This window comes from Aulonocara stuartgranti, assembly GCF_965226115.1.
Source record: "Aulonocara stuartgranti genome assembly, chromosome: 2".
Lineage (NCBI taxonomy): Eukaryota > Metazoa > Chordata > Actinopteri > Cichliformes > Cichlidae > Aulonocara > Aulonocara stuartgranti.
The window spans coordinates 22226845-22243830 of NC_138940.1; the positions used below are offsets into that span (position 1 = coordinate 22226845).

General features: G+C 40.4%; 1 protein-coding gene across 2 annotated transcripts in view; it reads right to left on the reverse strand.

The window, feature by feature from the left end:
• nrg2b (neuregulin 2b) overlaps positions 1-16986 on the reverse strand; it is a 72055-nt gene that overhangs the window by 27183 nt on the left and 27886 nt on the right. For both annotated transcript variants that reach the window (XM_082547778.1, XM_082547777.1), the window contains exons 2-4: positions 5603-5765; positions 2867-2985; positions 2317-2440 (exon numbers count right to left, since the gene is read on the reverse strand). In XM_082547778.1, coding sequence (XP_082403904.1) covers positions 2317-2440; positions 2867-2985; positions 5603-5765 — 406 coding nt within the window. The remainder of the gene's footprint in view (positions 1-2316; positions 2441-2866; positions 2986-5602; positions 5766-16986) is intronic.

The following is a 16986-nucleotide window of genomic DNA, read 5'->3' on the forward strand; positions in this document are numbered from 1 at the left end:
ACTGTCAAGTCTTAGAGAATTTTGCCGTACACAAAAGCATGAGAGGACAACATAAAGTGCTAGCTACGTAGGCACGGAGAAACCTGCAGGGAATGCTCTGTGTCAAATGTAGGATAACTTCACTGGGGTGCTAAGCAGACAGAGACAACAACAAAGTAGACAAATAATACACTAAACATGGAAGCATTATATTTCTAGTTTGTTTGTTCCTAAATACAGATAATGTTCTTCTGTGTCTGACGAAAGCTATCAAAGGCACTATAATATATCTTTTTAACAGTTAACCTCCAAACCAAGGGTCAGGCAGGATACAGATTAAAGTTGTGGTTTACAGATTTATCCAGTTCATCTTTCAATAAAAAAAAATATCAGCACACTTAATTGGATGCCAATTTTACCCTCTGCCGTATTTTTTGGACCAAAAGGTGCATTAAGCGACACAGAACGGTCAGATAAGTCAAACTTTACTCAACTCATTCTTCTTTCTTCCTCCACTTCTGTACCATTGATTCATTAATGTTGAATTCTCTGGCAGCTGCTCTATTCCCATGTTGTTGCAGTATATTAATGACTAACCTCGTATTGTAGATGGATTATCTCAGTTGTTCTCCTGACTGAAGTTTGGTCCGTTTACATCCTGCCATGCGATTGCATTTGTCCCTAACCATCAGGAACCCTCATGTTAACTTTTATCGAGTGGGGAAAAAGTTAGCGTTCATCCTCCAGCTTCACTGTGTTTATGTTATGCTAACATAGCTAGATGGACGTTGATTTTCCATGGAGAACAGAGGTCGTGTCAGACCATCTTCTTGGAAAGTGAGAACTAACAATCAGATTATTGCAAAGAAAAAATGTATTTGCATTTGTCTGTGCAAAATAATTTTCTTTGATTAAATGACAACTAACATGGTTCTGTCATCTCTGTGTACACAGAATCGTGTTACTAAAGATTGTTTAAAAATAACAAACACTTGAGCTGTTTACGACCAACCGCAAAATACAGTAGAGATTTACACTACAGTTTGTAAAAAGATTTTATCTTAAATTATTTTCTAACCTCAGCTAAAAATGTCAGCATGATGGCATCTGCTATGTTATTCTAATTGATAAAGAGATAATAAAAACAGTTCATAAACAAGCTTTCTGGTTCCAGAGAATCAAACAAGGATGTCCAGGTGACGTTTAAGAAATTCCCCAAATGGACATCACTGTAATATCTGCAACGCTGGTTCAACTTTTATTTTGAGCTAGACTTTGAAAAAAGGCCTCCCGCTGATTTCAAAATCCCAGGTGACTTCCTTCATAAGTTATTCACAAACTTGGGTGTCCATGAGTCCTGAAATCCGTCATGCCTCTTCTGTCCTCGTTGCTTTGGAGTGCCCTCAGCTTGCAAATTGTTTCATGGTAACATGCCAACAGAGTGACCGACAATAGAGACAGCTGCTAATATACAATGTCAGCAAGATGTCCTCTTCAACTTTTCAAGCCAGTTTAATTCTTCTGAGCAAGGCTGGGCTTAGAAACATCATTAAATCCCAAAGGGCTTCAAGTGGACTGCTATGTAGGCTACGTTGTATGTTGTTACCTAGCATAAATGTGTTTCACAATGCCATTGCACATAACACTGACTGTTTTAAAAAAACTGCAAATACAGTATATGTATAGTATTGACCGTACACTCTATCTATAAACCTTCCATGCGCACAGTCCTCACTCAGCATATTGACTTTTTTTTTTCAAGAAAACCCACTTTTCCCTTGTGACAGAGATGCTAATTGTTTCCACTGGGTTTACTGCCTTATTGCTAACAGCTGAAAATTACTCCACCAGTTTTTCAGTAATTTGCATCTCATCTAAAATAGTCTGGACTCATTATTTTCAGTGTTAAATAAATAAATAAAAAATATCCAAAGGCATTTATACATTAGGCGAGGTTTTGTTCAACACCTCTGCTTTTCTTCCCATTTCACAGACAGACCTCGCTCTAAAATGAATTCATCTTGGAGACAAAAGCATTAAGTGAATGGGCACATTAATGTGCAGGTGAAGATCGGTTGCATGTTTTTGGAGCAAATTGGTGAAAAGTGAAGACAAGAAGCCTTCAGACACAGCCGAGCGGTCAGGTGGGCTGCAGGTGGGCTGCAGGTGTGCATGTCGAGCGATCATAACCAAGGAACAGAAGACACGGTGACCAGCAACAATGACATCACAGATAGACAGAGAGAAAGAGAGAGGGACAGAGACTGGGTGGAGAGACAGAGGGAGCTACACAGTGATGGCTGAGAGGACGGGGGACCGACTGAGAAATAAACTTACTTGCAGGACAGCTGGTTAATACCATGTATGAAGTAACAGTCTCCTCCGTTGACGCAGTAGGACTTCTCAGAGTCATTGCAGTGCCGCGCATGACTCACACCTGGAGACAGGGTTGTGGTGGTCACTAGGAGAAACACAGATTGACAGAAAAGACACAGTGCATTACGCTGCAATCCTGCATGCGACGCCACAGTGTACACAGGCATTAGTCACTTTGTTGTGAGCTCCAGCTCTCCATTGGTTTTACAAGTGCAAAGGTCCCCAGGATACTTGTATTTTCTTATTCCAACCTTAAAGCTGAAAAATTAAGATATATTTGCAAGTAATAAAAATAATTATTCTGTTTTTACAACCGCTGCCTCTGCTTTACTTGTCTGCGTTATCCCCAGCCAGCCATGTGAAGAGAACACATGACGACAGTGACCGTAAACAAGGTTTGTGCTCGTATGATCAGACTCCTGCATCAAAAAAATCGGACGTATTTGAGCGATATATCAACACAAACATCAGCACATAGACAGAAGGACAGATAGAAATAAGTTGTTCTCACAGATCTGCACGCTGATTATACTTGTGGCGTTTTCTTGTCCTACTGAGTTTTCAGCCACACAAGTGTAGTTGCCAGAATCTTCCACACGGACACGACTGATCTGCACCTTTGAGTTTTTTCTTGAGCAAAAGGGAAGGAGAGAGGCAGAGACAATGTCAGTTATTATTCTTTCAAAAAGAAAAGCCTTCATCTACTTGTTTTCAGCATACATAAATGTAAAGACAGCTAACTTTGTTTTCTGTTTGGACATGCATTTACTGACCATTTAAAGTACTTTTGACATCAAGTCACATTTATTACAGGCACTACCTCACATCTATGGCAATTTTAGAATGAACAATTAACTTGAATACATGTCTTTGGGAGAAAGCACGTACAAACTCCACACAGACAGACCCCAGCAGGGGTCTGAACCAGGAACCTTCTTCTAGTGAGGCAACAGTGCTAACCGCTACACCACCAGGCCTTTGACAATGACTCGGTAGTGTACTATGGGACTCTAAAGTTTTTTTTAGCTGGAAACTAACACTTTAGTAGCCATTGAAAGGAAAAAAGTATTGCTTTTATTAATTTGAGAGCATGTATTAATCAAACTGTACCTTGTGTGCATGTTTTTATTATTTTGTGCAGAGAAAGACTACAGCACTACGGCACACTGGCCCTTCACCCCCAAACTAGCCAGGGGGAACTTGGCCTATGTTATATATGAATGAGGGGATCTCTAAGATACTGACTACTACGGTTTTTCATGTAGGTTAAGCACCCAGTGGTCAACTTAAAAAACAGGACCTCCACTTGCACAGAGAGGATGCTGTTCTGGCAGGTAAAGGGTAGGAAAACTTAGAGCTGGTAGGTTCCATACTGCCTGCAATCAGAAGACGTTTCAAACCTCCATCTTAACCAGGTTTTCTCAGTGCACTAAAAACATCCTATTGTCCCAAACGTCATGTGCTAAAAATTCCTGAGCCCCACATGCAGACGTGTCTCTTGTCATCAATGCAAATCACAAAAGGTGCAGTTGTGTTTGTTGCTTTCAGCTGTTTGTGGGACTCTTTTCTCTGTATTCAACATGCACAGCTTTGTGGCGTTACCTAAAGTCACAGGATCTATTTGTGCATCGTCAAAGATAGAGTGTAGTATGCATGAGTATTACTAATAAAATGAGAGAGCTCAACAGCGAAATTAAGTAAAAATATTCAGCATCATGAAACCAAATATCTGTATATCAACCTTATTTTAACAGAAACAGGTTTTATTTATTTTATTTGCAGTAAGAACTACTCTACTCTCACTGCTAAAGTGAATCAGCAGTGCCTCTGATTGGCAGAGGTCACTGTTACCACGGAAATGTTTAAACCCCTGGACAACTGGGAGGACGGTGATTGCAGTAAGAAATGCAGCACTTACCACACTGACAGCTAGACTTTACTTTACTGAACAAACTAAAACATATATCAAGACTATGATAATGAAAAAAAAAACATTTGTGGTCGGACATCATTTGTTGTGGAATCTGGGAATTCCAATAGATTACAAGCTGGGTAGATCCTTCATTGTCAAAAGTGATTATATTAATTACATAGTCTTGTACCCTTGCCATTTTTTCCATTTTCTTTTCATTTTTGACCCAAATCAAATCTTTTCATGGCCACAATTCACAGGTTGGCTCGGCTCAAGGCTTTAACCTCCTAGGATCTGGTATCCACATATGAGGACATCACATTTTGGGTTGTCTAGACCAGCGGTCCCCAACCTTTTTAGTGCCACGGATCGGTTTAATATCGGACAATATTTTAACGGACCGGTCTTTAAGGTGTCGCGGATAAATACAACAAAATAAAATGCTACGACCGAGACAAAAACTGTGGTATTTTGTAAATATAATAATAAATGTGAATTCACTGTGTAATTGTGTAACTTTATTAGCAGCGTCCTCCTGAAATGTGCCAACAACATTCAGAGTAACATCCTCCTCTCTGCCCCTTAATGCTCTCTGGTCACTATGGTAACGCATAAATATTTATTTCAAAATAAGACGCACAACTACAACACGGGAAAAGACCCAGGGAAACCGAGTTAATGATAAAAACCCTGAAATCACATAAATTTCACACTCGCGCCTCAACTCTCACAGCCCGGTACCAAACGGCTAACCGCTGGTCAATACTACATTTTGCTCTACAAGGGCCTGATATCCACTTATGAAAACATTACACTGCCACTGTTCTATCAAAATTTAAAACGAATGTCCTCATAGTTGGATATCAGACCCTTGTATAGCAAAATCAGGTAAAAAGATAATTCTTTGTTTTTACATTCATCAGGTCCCAATCAGCCCAAATAGGAAAGAGAAATTAAAAATGCATGCCATGAAAGAGTTCAGGTCTTAGGAGGTTAAAGTCGTTATATCGGGATTTTTTGAAATGTCAGTGGAGAAAATGAATGGAAAACTCACTTCCCAAGCGGGGCCCTTAAAAAGTGGGAGGTCACTGTTGAGCTCTAAAAGGTGAAAGATGATTAAATGCTCCATAGAGCAAGAGAAACCTGTCACATCAACTCCAGGCAGAAATATAACATTGAACTCATTCTTATGAGACTATATTAACTTGATGGTTACTCATTGTAGAACAGCGGAGTGATAGCATCAACCAAAACAGCTGTTATAGTACATGTGGATGACAGGTCTTGGTTTTTACATCATACCCTAAGAAAAAATATCTGCTTTGGCACACTCACTTGTTGGTTTTTATTTTGAGGTCTCTGCCTTTCTGAAGCTCGTGTCCATCTTTGTACCAGCGGAAGGAAGGGCTGGGATTCCCCGACGCCTCACACTTCAAGTACAGCTTCTTCCCTTCCATCAGAGATTGGCTGCTAATCATCCGCAACTTAGGAGCAGAGGCTGGCCAGAGAGAGACAAGAGACCAACAGACAGAGGGGCAGAGAAAGGATTGCATTATTGAAATGAATGGCAGGCATTCAATTAATCTATAAATGTAATTATCTGAGTCTGCCTTTTTCCCATAGTGTGTATGTTTCTTTGAGTGTGCGTTCATGTGTGTAACCAATGGAAATCTATAAGTGAAGGTTTAGATGTTGACCTGAGGGAACAGGTCAAAGTTCACATGGCTGAAATTCTCAAAGGAAAAACAAGGACAGACATTATACACAGGTGCATTAGCTCCAAAGCTTAAGCTTAACCCAAATCTAATTCTTCAAGCCTAGAACAACCCAAAATGTCTTTGCCTTCCACAAATGTCCTTACTCCAGATGTAGAAGTCAAATTAGTCCTTGCACAGACAGATGTGTAAGGATATAGAGAGAGGAAAGGCTCTATGGTAAGGTGGTCTGAATCCTGAAAAGCAAAGACAAACTGAAACCTTGTATCGAGGGAAAAAGTCTTGCCACAGAAACTCTCTGCAGTAGATTTTCACTATAGAGCAAAGTGTGTGTGTGTGTGTGTGTGTGTGTGTGTGTGTGTGTGTGTGTGTGTGTGTGTACTTCATCAGTCCCAGGAGTCTTTCACTCTCTCTCTTTTCTCCTTAAAAATTACAACAGACTGCATCACTGACACCAGCGCAGGCAACACAAGCACACAGAAGCTAAAGCAAAGAGACAGCTCAGCACCATCTACTACCATTTATATACACACACAAGCAGTGAAACCCCCCGATTTTACCCCACATGTGCAGACACACTCACACACAGACACAGTGCAGTGATAGGACATGCTTGATCAAATGGAAGACAACTGTTGTATAGGCTCCTCACAGCACTGCTGTATCTTCCATTACTCCTCACATAGGTGCAGTAGATACACTCTAGAGCTTTAGGCATCTATATGAGACTCTGTAAGTCAATATATGATTGTGTACATCCTGTCAGTTGTGCAAACATGATAACTACAATTAGCTGCTGTCATGGTTCTAAGGTTTTGTGCTTTTGAATTCATAGTGAACATATTTTGAGTTTGGGGTTCTGATTAAGCTTTACTGTTATTCTGCTGTGTGAAGTTTTCATTTTTGGGTGTGTTGATCATGGCTGTTGAGCAAATTCAATACCTCTTTTGACTTTACGTTTTTCCTGTTAAGTATATTTTCAGTTTTACAATCCTTTGTTTAGGTTGAATAATGAGTTTTATTGATTATAGTTTCCTGTCTCATGTTCATCTCTTTGTGCTAATGTTTTGGTTTCCCTTTGTTTTCCAGTCTGGCATCTTGTTAGTGTGTTAGTGTTCATGCCTGTATTAATTTTCATGGTTATTCCTTGTTTTATTTTGAAGGTTGGTTTTCCTTCTTGCTTTGTGTTAGACTTACTTCCTGCTTTGGGTTTGTGTTAATTACTTATCCTGTGCACCTGTGTTCAGTTCCACTCCTTTATCTACTTCCTAATCAGCTGCCAGTGTATATATAGTCCAACCTTTTAGCCTTTTGTGTATATGTGTATATAGTCTAATCTTCTCCGTGTCCTTTGGTATTATCCCTTCAGTCTTAAGCGTCTTGCTTTTTTTCTTCATATATATATTAGTGCTGTCAGGGTTAATCTGGTTAAAGTAACGTTAACGCCATAACCGCATTAACGTGGTAAATCTCCATTAGCGAGTTAGCACAGATCACCCCGTGCGAGGGGATGCACGGTGCTAACGCGTTAACACGTTGACAGCATGCAGCCCTCACACGGGGCGATTAACGCTGACAGCACAAATTTTTACATTTGTGTTGTTTTGTTCAGCGAGGGGCTGCACGGCACTAACGCGCCAACGAGCTAACCGTGCTAATACGTTGACGCCGTGCAGCCCCACACACGGGGTGATCCGCTAATTTGTTAACGGAGTTTTGCTGCATTAATGCGGTTATGGCGTTAACGTTATTTTAATGAGATTAATGCTGACAGCATTATAGATATACAGTAGATGAAGAATATACACACCAACCAGTCACAGAATACACATTTTCCCTTGTGATCGGAGGTTGCCAGGGGGTTGCTGACCAGTCTCTAGGCCTGTATGACTGCGGCCTGAAGTGGCTGAAAAACGGTAAAACAGGATATAAACTTTCTGTGTCCTCAAGTCTCCGCTCAGGTTCCTGTGACGTAAAGCTAATCAGCGCACAATGAGTGCAGACATCCACATGCCTGTCTGTTTTTTGTGACCGTGTGGACTAGCCCGTAGAGAATTTACATTACACTGCACCAACTACGCATGTGCCCAGACAGCAAACTTCAAAGAAGTATAACAGGAATAACTACTCAATCGTCGGGCATCCAGCTGTCCATGTCCGCAACCAAGTATAATCCAGGCTTCTACATGGAATTTGCCAAATGATCCACATGAGAAATGAGCTAGCTGATCTACGTGTAAGAAAATCTCGTAAGCGCCCATAAATATTATATCAAAAGTGAATGAAGCCACCATGATATCACCCAGTGCTTTGTAAGGTCCTGTTTGGAAGCTGTGATCTACACATTTTTGCCTCTTGGTGTTTCAAAACTGGGCTTGGTTGATTGCAGCAATTAGCTAGTCAGAAGGCAGGCCTGCCCTATGGCACTCTGACTTGGTCTTCTTTTTTACTTTAATGTGGGACCAAAATTTACAAAACGGAAATGTTGTCTCAACTGAAACCAAAAACTCATTTGGAAGTTTACCATTAAAAAGAATGTGGGTTTAAGTCAAATCCACATAGCTTTCACCTTTATGTCCAGGTTTTCTGTGTAGTCCATCCACACTCCAAATACTCCAAGATAGTCAAAACTGAGTTGTTTGGCAAAAATAAATACAGAAGACGGCTTGTGATATTTTTTTTTTGTAATTTCATCAAATCTCACGAAAACCAAAGCCCCACTCCAGCTAGGAATTACTGTGTATCCAACTTGTGATATGTTTCATTTCTTTAAGCTTTCTTTGTGTCCTAAAGTTAAAAAAAGTTTGTCACACTGTTTATGCTGTAGTTTATTTTATATATTTTATATTTAGCCAGAAATGCCCTCTATACCACCAAATTTATAAAAATTCATCGACTTTTCTTGCTTGAGTAACTTTTACTAAAACCTTAGACACCATCTGTTTAAAAGATGGTGTTGCCCTTTTAAAATATGACTTTCAGTTTTTAGCCAAATGGTTTGGTGCTGAATGCCACAGAGGAAATAGGAAATTACACAGGTGGAAGTCAGTCTAGAAAAAAAAACATACAACCTCTGAATGGATCTGATAAGTAGATCCTCCACGAAGCACCGTCCAAACAGCTTGCAGTTATATAAGTGGGATTCAAGTATGTGTTTGTGACTCAAAAGAGAACAAGCAGGATGCCTACTTACATTTAGTAAGATTTAGTGTTGTCACAGTCTCCACACACACTGTGGATGTGTAATTCCATGTCATGCCAAAGTAAACCATCCCAGCATCATCACATGCTGTCTCTGTCTCGCTCCATGGCTCCTGGTTTGTAATGAGTAATGCTGAAGAATAGCAGTGTGGACATCTTCAAAATACAAACTTTTGAATACTTCACTTACTATTTTGATATGTTCTCCACGTGCAACTGTCTCAGTAATACGTGGATCCATTGATCATCATCTTTGACTTGCAGGTAATGTCATAGCCAACACTGCATTTACGATGTTAGAGATGCTTGACTTAACGTGTTCACAATAACATCAGGTCAAAGTGTATAATTATCATTCACTGCAGTCGACTGCATTCTTTAGAACATTTTAGCATCTTTCAGCTCACTGTTTTGGTTTAAGCCCCCCAACTGATCTTGTTCAGTCTCATCATTCTTATCTACAGGCAGCTGTTTTCAAGGAAGAAACAAACAACTGGAAAGGCAGTCAACAAGCTAGCTTTGAATACAGTTGTGCAGGTAACACCTCCAGCTTGGTTATTTGTAAGTGATTACTTGGTTTACTGACGGCTGTACAGTCTACAGTTTGTTGTTATTATCAGCATTGAGTGAACAGTGTCACCTGCATCAGGCTTTTCAGAGTAGATAAATTTATAATAAGAAATTATTATCCTCACTCTGTTTAGTCATTCTAAGTCAAAATCGGGTTATGATTAAAAAGCTTGATGAGTTTCAAGGCCTGAGTTTTGGACTCACAGGGCTTACGTGCACATTCACAGATGGAACAGTATAAATATGACAGAACCCAGGCTGCACATGGAAACCCGACTTGTTCTGCAGTGTGTTCCTGTTTCTTCTCATCACAATAAAAGGTTTTATCTGATAAGGACTGCATGATTACTGCACATAAAACTGCTGGTAGATGTGGTGTTAAACAAAATCTTGCATTAGTTACATAGAGTTACTGGAAGAAAAACTAACTATATTTGTGTAATTATTCATTAAATATAGGAAAAATATATAATCTTTATTTACTATTATTATTTTGATCACACTATGTGTTTCCACATATGGTTGGCAAGCAATAGGTTGCAAGTTCAATTCTAGCCAGAGACATAAATCCCCTTTGGTGTTACATAAAACTGCCAAACCAAGATCCCTGGTGACAAAGGATCACCAAAAGTAGCTGCTTCTACTTTTTTTTAAATTTTATTTTAGTAGTACTGTAAAAGTGACACTAAACCTTTTTTTAAAGTGTGGTACACATGTACCTTACCAGTCAATAATGTAAAATTTGACTTTAATTCAAGCTTTCCTTTATAAATGTATACACTCACACATATACACAGACAAGTCTTGATTTACTGCACCACAAAGACACTCAGCAAGTTGTGTTGTGCTTCTTCACATTCAGCTATAGAATAGCTTCAGGCTGTATTTTTCATGTATCCAGAAGCAAGAATGAAAAGAAATGGTCACGTTTTTCCATCTGTGAATACAGTGGTGTGAAAAAGTGTTTGCCCCCTTCCTGACTTCCCATTTTTTATGTTCATCACACTTGAGTGTTTCAGATCATCATACAAATATTAGATACAATAATAAACAAAGATGATGCAAGTAAACACACAATGCAGTTTCTAAATGAAGGCGTTTATTATTAATGGGGAAAAAACAAAAACCTACATGGCCCTGAACCTGATAAGTGGTTGGGCCATCCTTGGCAACGCTGTGGAGGAGTTTTGGCCCACTCATCTTCGCAGAACTGCGATTCAGCCACATTAGAGGGTTTTTGAGCATGAAGCACCTTCTTAAGTTCATACCAGAGCATCTCAGTCAGATTCAGGACAGGACTTTGACTAGGTCACTCCAAAGTCTTCATTTTGTTTCCCTTAAGCCATTAGGAGTTGGACTTGCTGGTGTGTTTTGGATCATTGTCCTGCTGCAGAACCCAAGTGCGCTTCAGCTTGGGGTCACAAGCAGATGGCCGGACAGTCTCCTTCAGGATGTTTTAGTAGACGGCAGAATTCATGGTTCCATTTACCACAGCAAGTCTTCCATGTCCTGAGGCAGCAAAGCAGCCCAAGACCACACTACCACCAAAATATTTTACTGTTGGTATGATGTTCCAGCGTTACTTTTACACCAGATGTAACGGGACACACACACGTTCCAAAAAGTTCGGCTTTTGTCTCATCAGTCCACAGAGTATTTTCCCCAAAGTCTTAGGGGTCATCAAGATGTTTTCTGGCAAAACTGAGACAAGCCTTTATGTTCCTTTTGCTCAGCAGTGGTTTTCATCTTGGAACTCAGCCATGCAGGCTGTTTTTGCCCAGTCTCTTTCTTATGGTGGAGTCATGAACAGTGACCTTAACTCAGGCAAGTGAGGCTTGCAGTCTTTGGATGTTGCTCTAGGTCTTTTGTGACCTCTTGGGTGACTTGTTGTTCCACTCTTGGGGTCATTGTGATTGGCTGGCCACTCCTGGAAACATTTACCACTTTTCCATGTTTTTGCCATTTGTGGATAATGGCTCTGACTGTCCTTGGATCGCGGCATGATGTCTGGCACTTTCATTTGGAAACTGCATTTTGTGTCCACTTGGGTTTTCTTTGTCAAATTTGTCAAGCATTTGAGTGTGACAGACTTACAAAAATAGGACATCGAGAATGGGGCAAACACTTTTCCACACAATTCTATGTAGATAATCAATCTAACATTTTTTTCTAATAGTAACTGTTGAACAAGCAACTTCTTAAGGGAAGGTACTGCAACATCGTCTTTATCTTACTTTTCTTAGAGCTTTTTAAACTTCTGTTTCTGTCTGTCTTAAATATACTGTATCATTTAAAGTGTCACACATGATTACCTCAATTTTAAATAGGCCTGTTTTAGGTTATTGGTATGAGCTAAAGTAAAACCTTCCCTGTAACTTATGTTACTAGGATGCTTTATTATGTCTGCAAAAATGCATAAAAAGGCTCTGGTCATGACAAATTGTTTTCTATAAGGCACTGAGCGGCCTGGTTGCTGTTTTTGTCCTGCTTTTTGCTCTGGATATTTTGCAGGAGACGATGCGGAAATCAAGGGAGCTGTAATCTAATGACAATGATCCAAAACACACCGCCCGGGCAACAAAGGAGTGGCTCCGTAAGAAGCATTTGAAAGTCCTGGAGTGGCCTAGCCAGTCTCCAGACCTCAACCCCATAGAAAATCTGTGGCGGGAGTTGAAAGTCCGTGTTGCTCGGCGACAGCCCCAAAACATCACTGCTCTCGAGAAGATCTGCATGGAGGAATGGGCCAAAATACCAGCTACTGTGTGTGCAAACCTGGTAAAGACCTATAGTAAACGTTTGACCTCTGTTATTGCCAACAAAGGTTATGTTACAAAGTATTGAGTTGTATTTTTGTTATTGACCAAATACTTATTTTCCACCCTGATTTACGAATAAATTCTTTACAAATCCTACCATGTGGATTCATGGATTTTTTTTTCACATTCTGTCTCTCACAGTTGAAGTGTACCTCTGGTGCAAATTACTGACCTCTGTCATCATTTTAGGTGGGGGAACTTGCACAATCGGTGGCTGACTAAATACTTTTTTGCCCCACTGTATCATTTAAAGTGTCACACATGATTACCTCAATTTTAAATAGGCCTGTTTTAGGTTATTGGTATGAGCTAAAGTATAACCTTCCCTGTAACTTATGTTACTAGGATGCTTTATTATGTCTGCAAAAATGCATAAAAAGGCTCTGGTCATGACAAATTGTTTTCTATAAGGCACTGAGCAGCCTGGTTGCTGTTTTTGTCCTGCTTTTTGCTCTGGATATTTTGCAGGAGACGATGCGGAAATCAAGGGAGCTGTAATCTAATGACAATGTACCACATGTGGAAAAGAGACGAGATTTCATTGTGGGAGGGGCGACATTAGGCCAATTCCACCGGTACGAATCTGACATTTAGTTTCACAATGACAAAATACCTCTGAGAATAATAATCTTTGTTTGTATTGCACTTTTCAAAAGCAAGTTACAAAGTGCTTCACAGTCAGTAAATACATTAGAAATAATCAAGAGTAAATTAACTAGAAATGCCACAAAACAACAGAAAGAAAACACAGTGGGAGGACACAAATAATGCAGCACGATGTCTAAAAAAAGTCTTGCAAATATATTGATTTTCCTTTCTCTTTTAAAAAAGTAAATATAAAAACGTCAGCATCACTGTTAAGAGCTCATACTAAAGTCTGGAGGAGTCAAGGTGTTGCACTACAGCACTACAGATTTACTCCACACGCGCCGCAGTTTTTTACATGTATCGTTTCACTGTGGCAAGGCAGCTCTGGAAAAAAACAGACAGAAAAGATGACTGTGACTTCTCACAAACCACAGAGTTCATTTGAAATATGTGTGGGAGAAACGGGAGTGAGGTGTTAAAATGAAATTTAGGTCTCTGCAGATTAGAATATTTTTCTAAAGCTTGGCAATACGCACATGCGAGTAGGAGGTTAAGACACACAGGAGGAGAAGGAGAGGACAGCCAGTTTGTCCATACATCCGGTGTTAAATAACAGTCAATCCTTCTGTCAGTCTGTTAATCAATCCCTCCAAACTACCTCAAAGTGCTCGGTTCAATCACATTTACCGGAGCACCGCTCAGCTTCCATGCACCGTGTTGTCAGCAGTGTAACATCCTACAAAGTATCGTGTAGAGTACTTGGATTAGCCTTGTAGTCAAACATCCAGTTACTTTTTCAAATAAGAAATCCTGTATCTTTGATGTATGTCCATGTTTCTGTCCCCCTCCGGCTCTTTGACACACTGCTGTGTACTAATAGAATATATCAAGTCCTACAGTTGTGTCAGTCAGGTCAGCTAGCTTGAAGGAAGGGAGGTCAACCTTCACATTCTGGAAGTATAGCCATTATTTTTGTGTTGAGGTGACAATAAGTGTCTGTCAGCTGCTAAGGAGCTCAGCATACATAGCTCAGCAGCCGCACCTTTTAGCTCTGCTAAAGCTATCACTCTGAGGGTTGCTGGTTATGTAGCAGAGGAGGCGCTAATGTCAACTGGCTATGCAATGAGCTAAAGTAAGTACATTCAGAGATCAGTGGGCTACATTTCCTCTGGACAGTATAACAAACATCCATCTTCTTCTGTTTATCCAATTCAGGTCACAGCAGAGGGCTGGAGAGCATTTAAGCTGGCGTAGGGCAAGAGGTGTGATATAACCTGGACAGGCCGTCAGTCTAACACACAGAGAAGGACAACCATTCACATGCATGGGCCATTTAGAAACACCAGTCAACCTAACCCCACTAACTGCAAGTCTCTGGGCAGGAGCCAGAGGAGAACCCACACAGATATGGGGAGATAAACCCAGCAACATGGTGGAGTCAAACCCAGGACCTTCCTATTATGAGAGAATAGCACTAACCACCATACCACCACATTATCAGAATCAGAATCAGAATACTTTATTGATCCCTGGGGGAAATTTTTTTTTTTGTTACAGTGCTCCATTATAAACCAACATTAACAAGACAGACAATACACTAACTAAGAATAGTACAATATATACTAGGGGTGCAACGATACACAAAATTCACGGTTCGGTTCGATACTTTGGTGTCACGGTTCGATATTTTTTCGATACAAAAGAAATGTTCATGCCTTTTTAATTTGTCATTTATTAAAATTATAAATATATATTTTAACTCAAAAATACAGTTTTTAAATTTAACCCTAACCCTTGTGCGTGTTTTTTATTTTGACAGCGAATGCGCACCTGCGGACCACTTATGTGCAGCCCTGGTTATTTAGCTCATCATATTGCAGCCACAGAAATTCTTTTGTCCATGAAACCATAAAGCTGCACCTTCTTTTTGCCTTATAGTCTGATTTGTCATAACTTCTCCGTTTTGTGGTAAGCTTTTCTTTGGCTGTCACTTCTTCACCCTGACCTGTCTTATTTGGCTCAGCAGAACTGAAATATATATCTGTCTGTGAAGGTTCTCAGTCATCCAGGTCATCGTAGTCAAATATATATCCTGCTACTTTTACACACGCACTCACATAAGCTCACCGATTCTCTGCGCGATCAACCTCTCACATGTTTAAGCTTGCTGCGGGAGATTTCACTTGTCATGTTTGCATAGTAAACTAAGGATTAATAAGACGATGTCAGAGGAATTGGTGCACAAATTATCATCACTCACAGATCAGTGCTGTCGCTCTCTATACACAGTTCTCACGATTGCAAAGTGAAAGCAAAAAAACAAGCCCAAATTCAAACGCGATTTCAATATGTCACATATTGACAGTGGCTCACCGATGCCAATGACATAATTACCCAGCTACATTTCTGAAAGAATGCAAAAGCATTGACATATATTTTTCCTTCCTACAATAGCCCGACGGGAAGGGAAGAGATAGATTTTGGTAGCCATTTACCATTTTAGCCCGACTGAAAAAATCGCTAGCCCCAGGATGTCAGGCTAGCGATATTGCAAGCCCTGTATCTGATTGAGGAATCATGCATCTTTGGAAAAGAGAGTTTATTACAGAGAAATGTCTCTTTCCAAAATAAAAGCTATACTATCCGCTTCTTCTGGGCTATATTCTCAGCAGCATAAGGAGAATCATGTGCTAACAGCTGTCTAAATGACTCGGCTAAAGTTAGTAGCATGCTTGTTGTTTTTGTCTTTGCACTAGGATGATGTCGGCGTAAATGTGCAGTCATATTTGTTGTGTTCCCACTAGTGCTTTCAGGTTAATCTCGTTGAAATGACCTTAACGCCACAACACGGCAAATCTCCGTTAACGAGCTACCGCCGATCGCCCCGTGCATGGGGCTAGACGGCCAACACGTTAAATGGTAATATATAGCGCTTTTCCACTCTTCTGAGCACTCAAAGCGCTTTACACAACTTGTGCATTCACCCATTCGCACAAGCACAACTGACATTCACACACATTCATACTCCGATGAATGCATCGGAGAGCAATTTCGGGTTAGTATCTTGCCCAAGGATATTTGGCATGCAGACTAGGGGAAGCCGGGAATCGAACCACCAACCTTCCAATCAGTAGATGACCTGCTCTACCACCTGAGCTACAGCCACCCATAATGTGCTAACTGCGCTAACACACTAGTTCCCACCCATGTAATTGAGCATTGCATGGCACATCCAACATACTGTTTTACTTTAGTCCATGACTCGCTTACCTTCAGGGTCATACGTCACATGAAAACCAAAATAATTCCAAACGCCAGATCTGAATGAGGGTGGGGGAGGTGCCCTGCGCTCTTCCTTCTGACGATGCTGTCTGTTTTGAGCGCTCAGTGGATCTGCGCTCGACAGTGCAGCCTAGGCGGAGTAGTCGAACGCAGATTCACTGAGCGCTCAACACAGACAGCATCGTCAGAAGGAAAGTTGATAAAATAAATTACAAATGTTGTATTGTTCGATACATATGCGTACCGAACCGAAAGCACTGTATCGAACGGTTCAATATCGATACGAATATCGTTGCACCCCTAATATATACATATATATATATATATATATAAATATACATAAGTCACTCATTAATAAATAGCTGGAAAAGAAACATGTGTAGTTGTAGCAGTAACCAGTGTGTTAAGTGGATGCGTTGTACAGGGAGATGGCCACAGGCAGGAAAGATTTCCTGTGTCGTTCAGTGGTGCTTTTCGGTAATCTCAGTCTCTCACTGAACGAGCTCCTGTGACTGACCAGCATGTCATGGAGTGGGTGGGAGGTGTT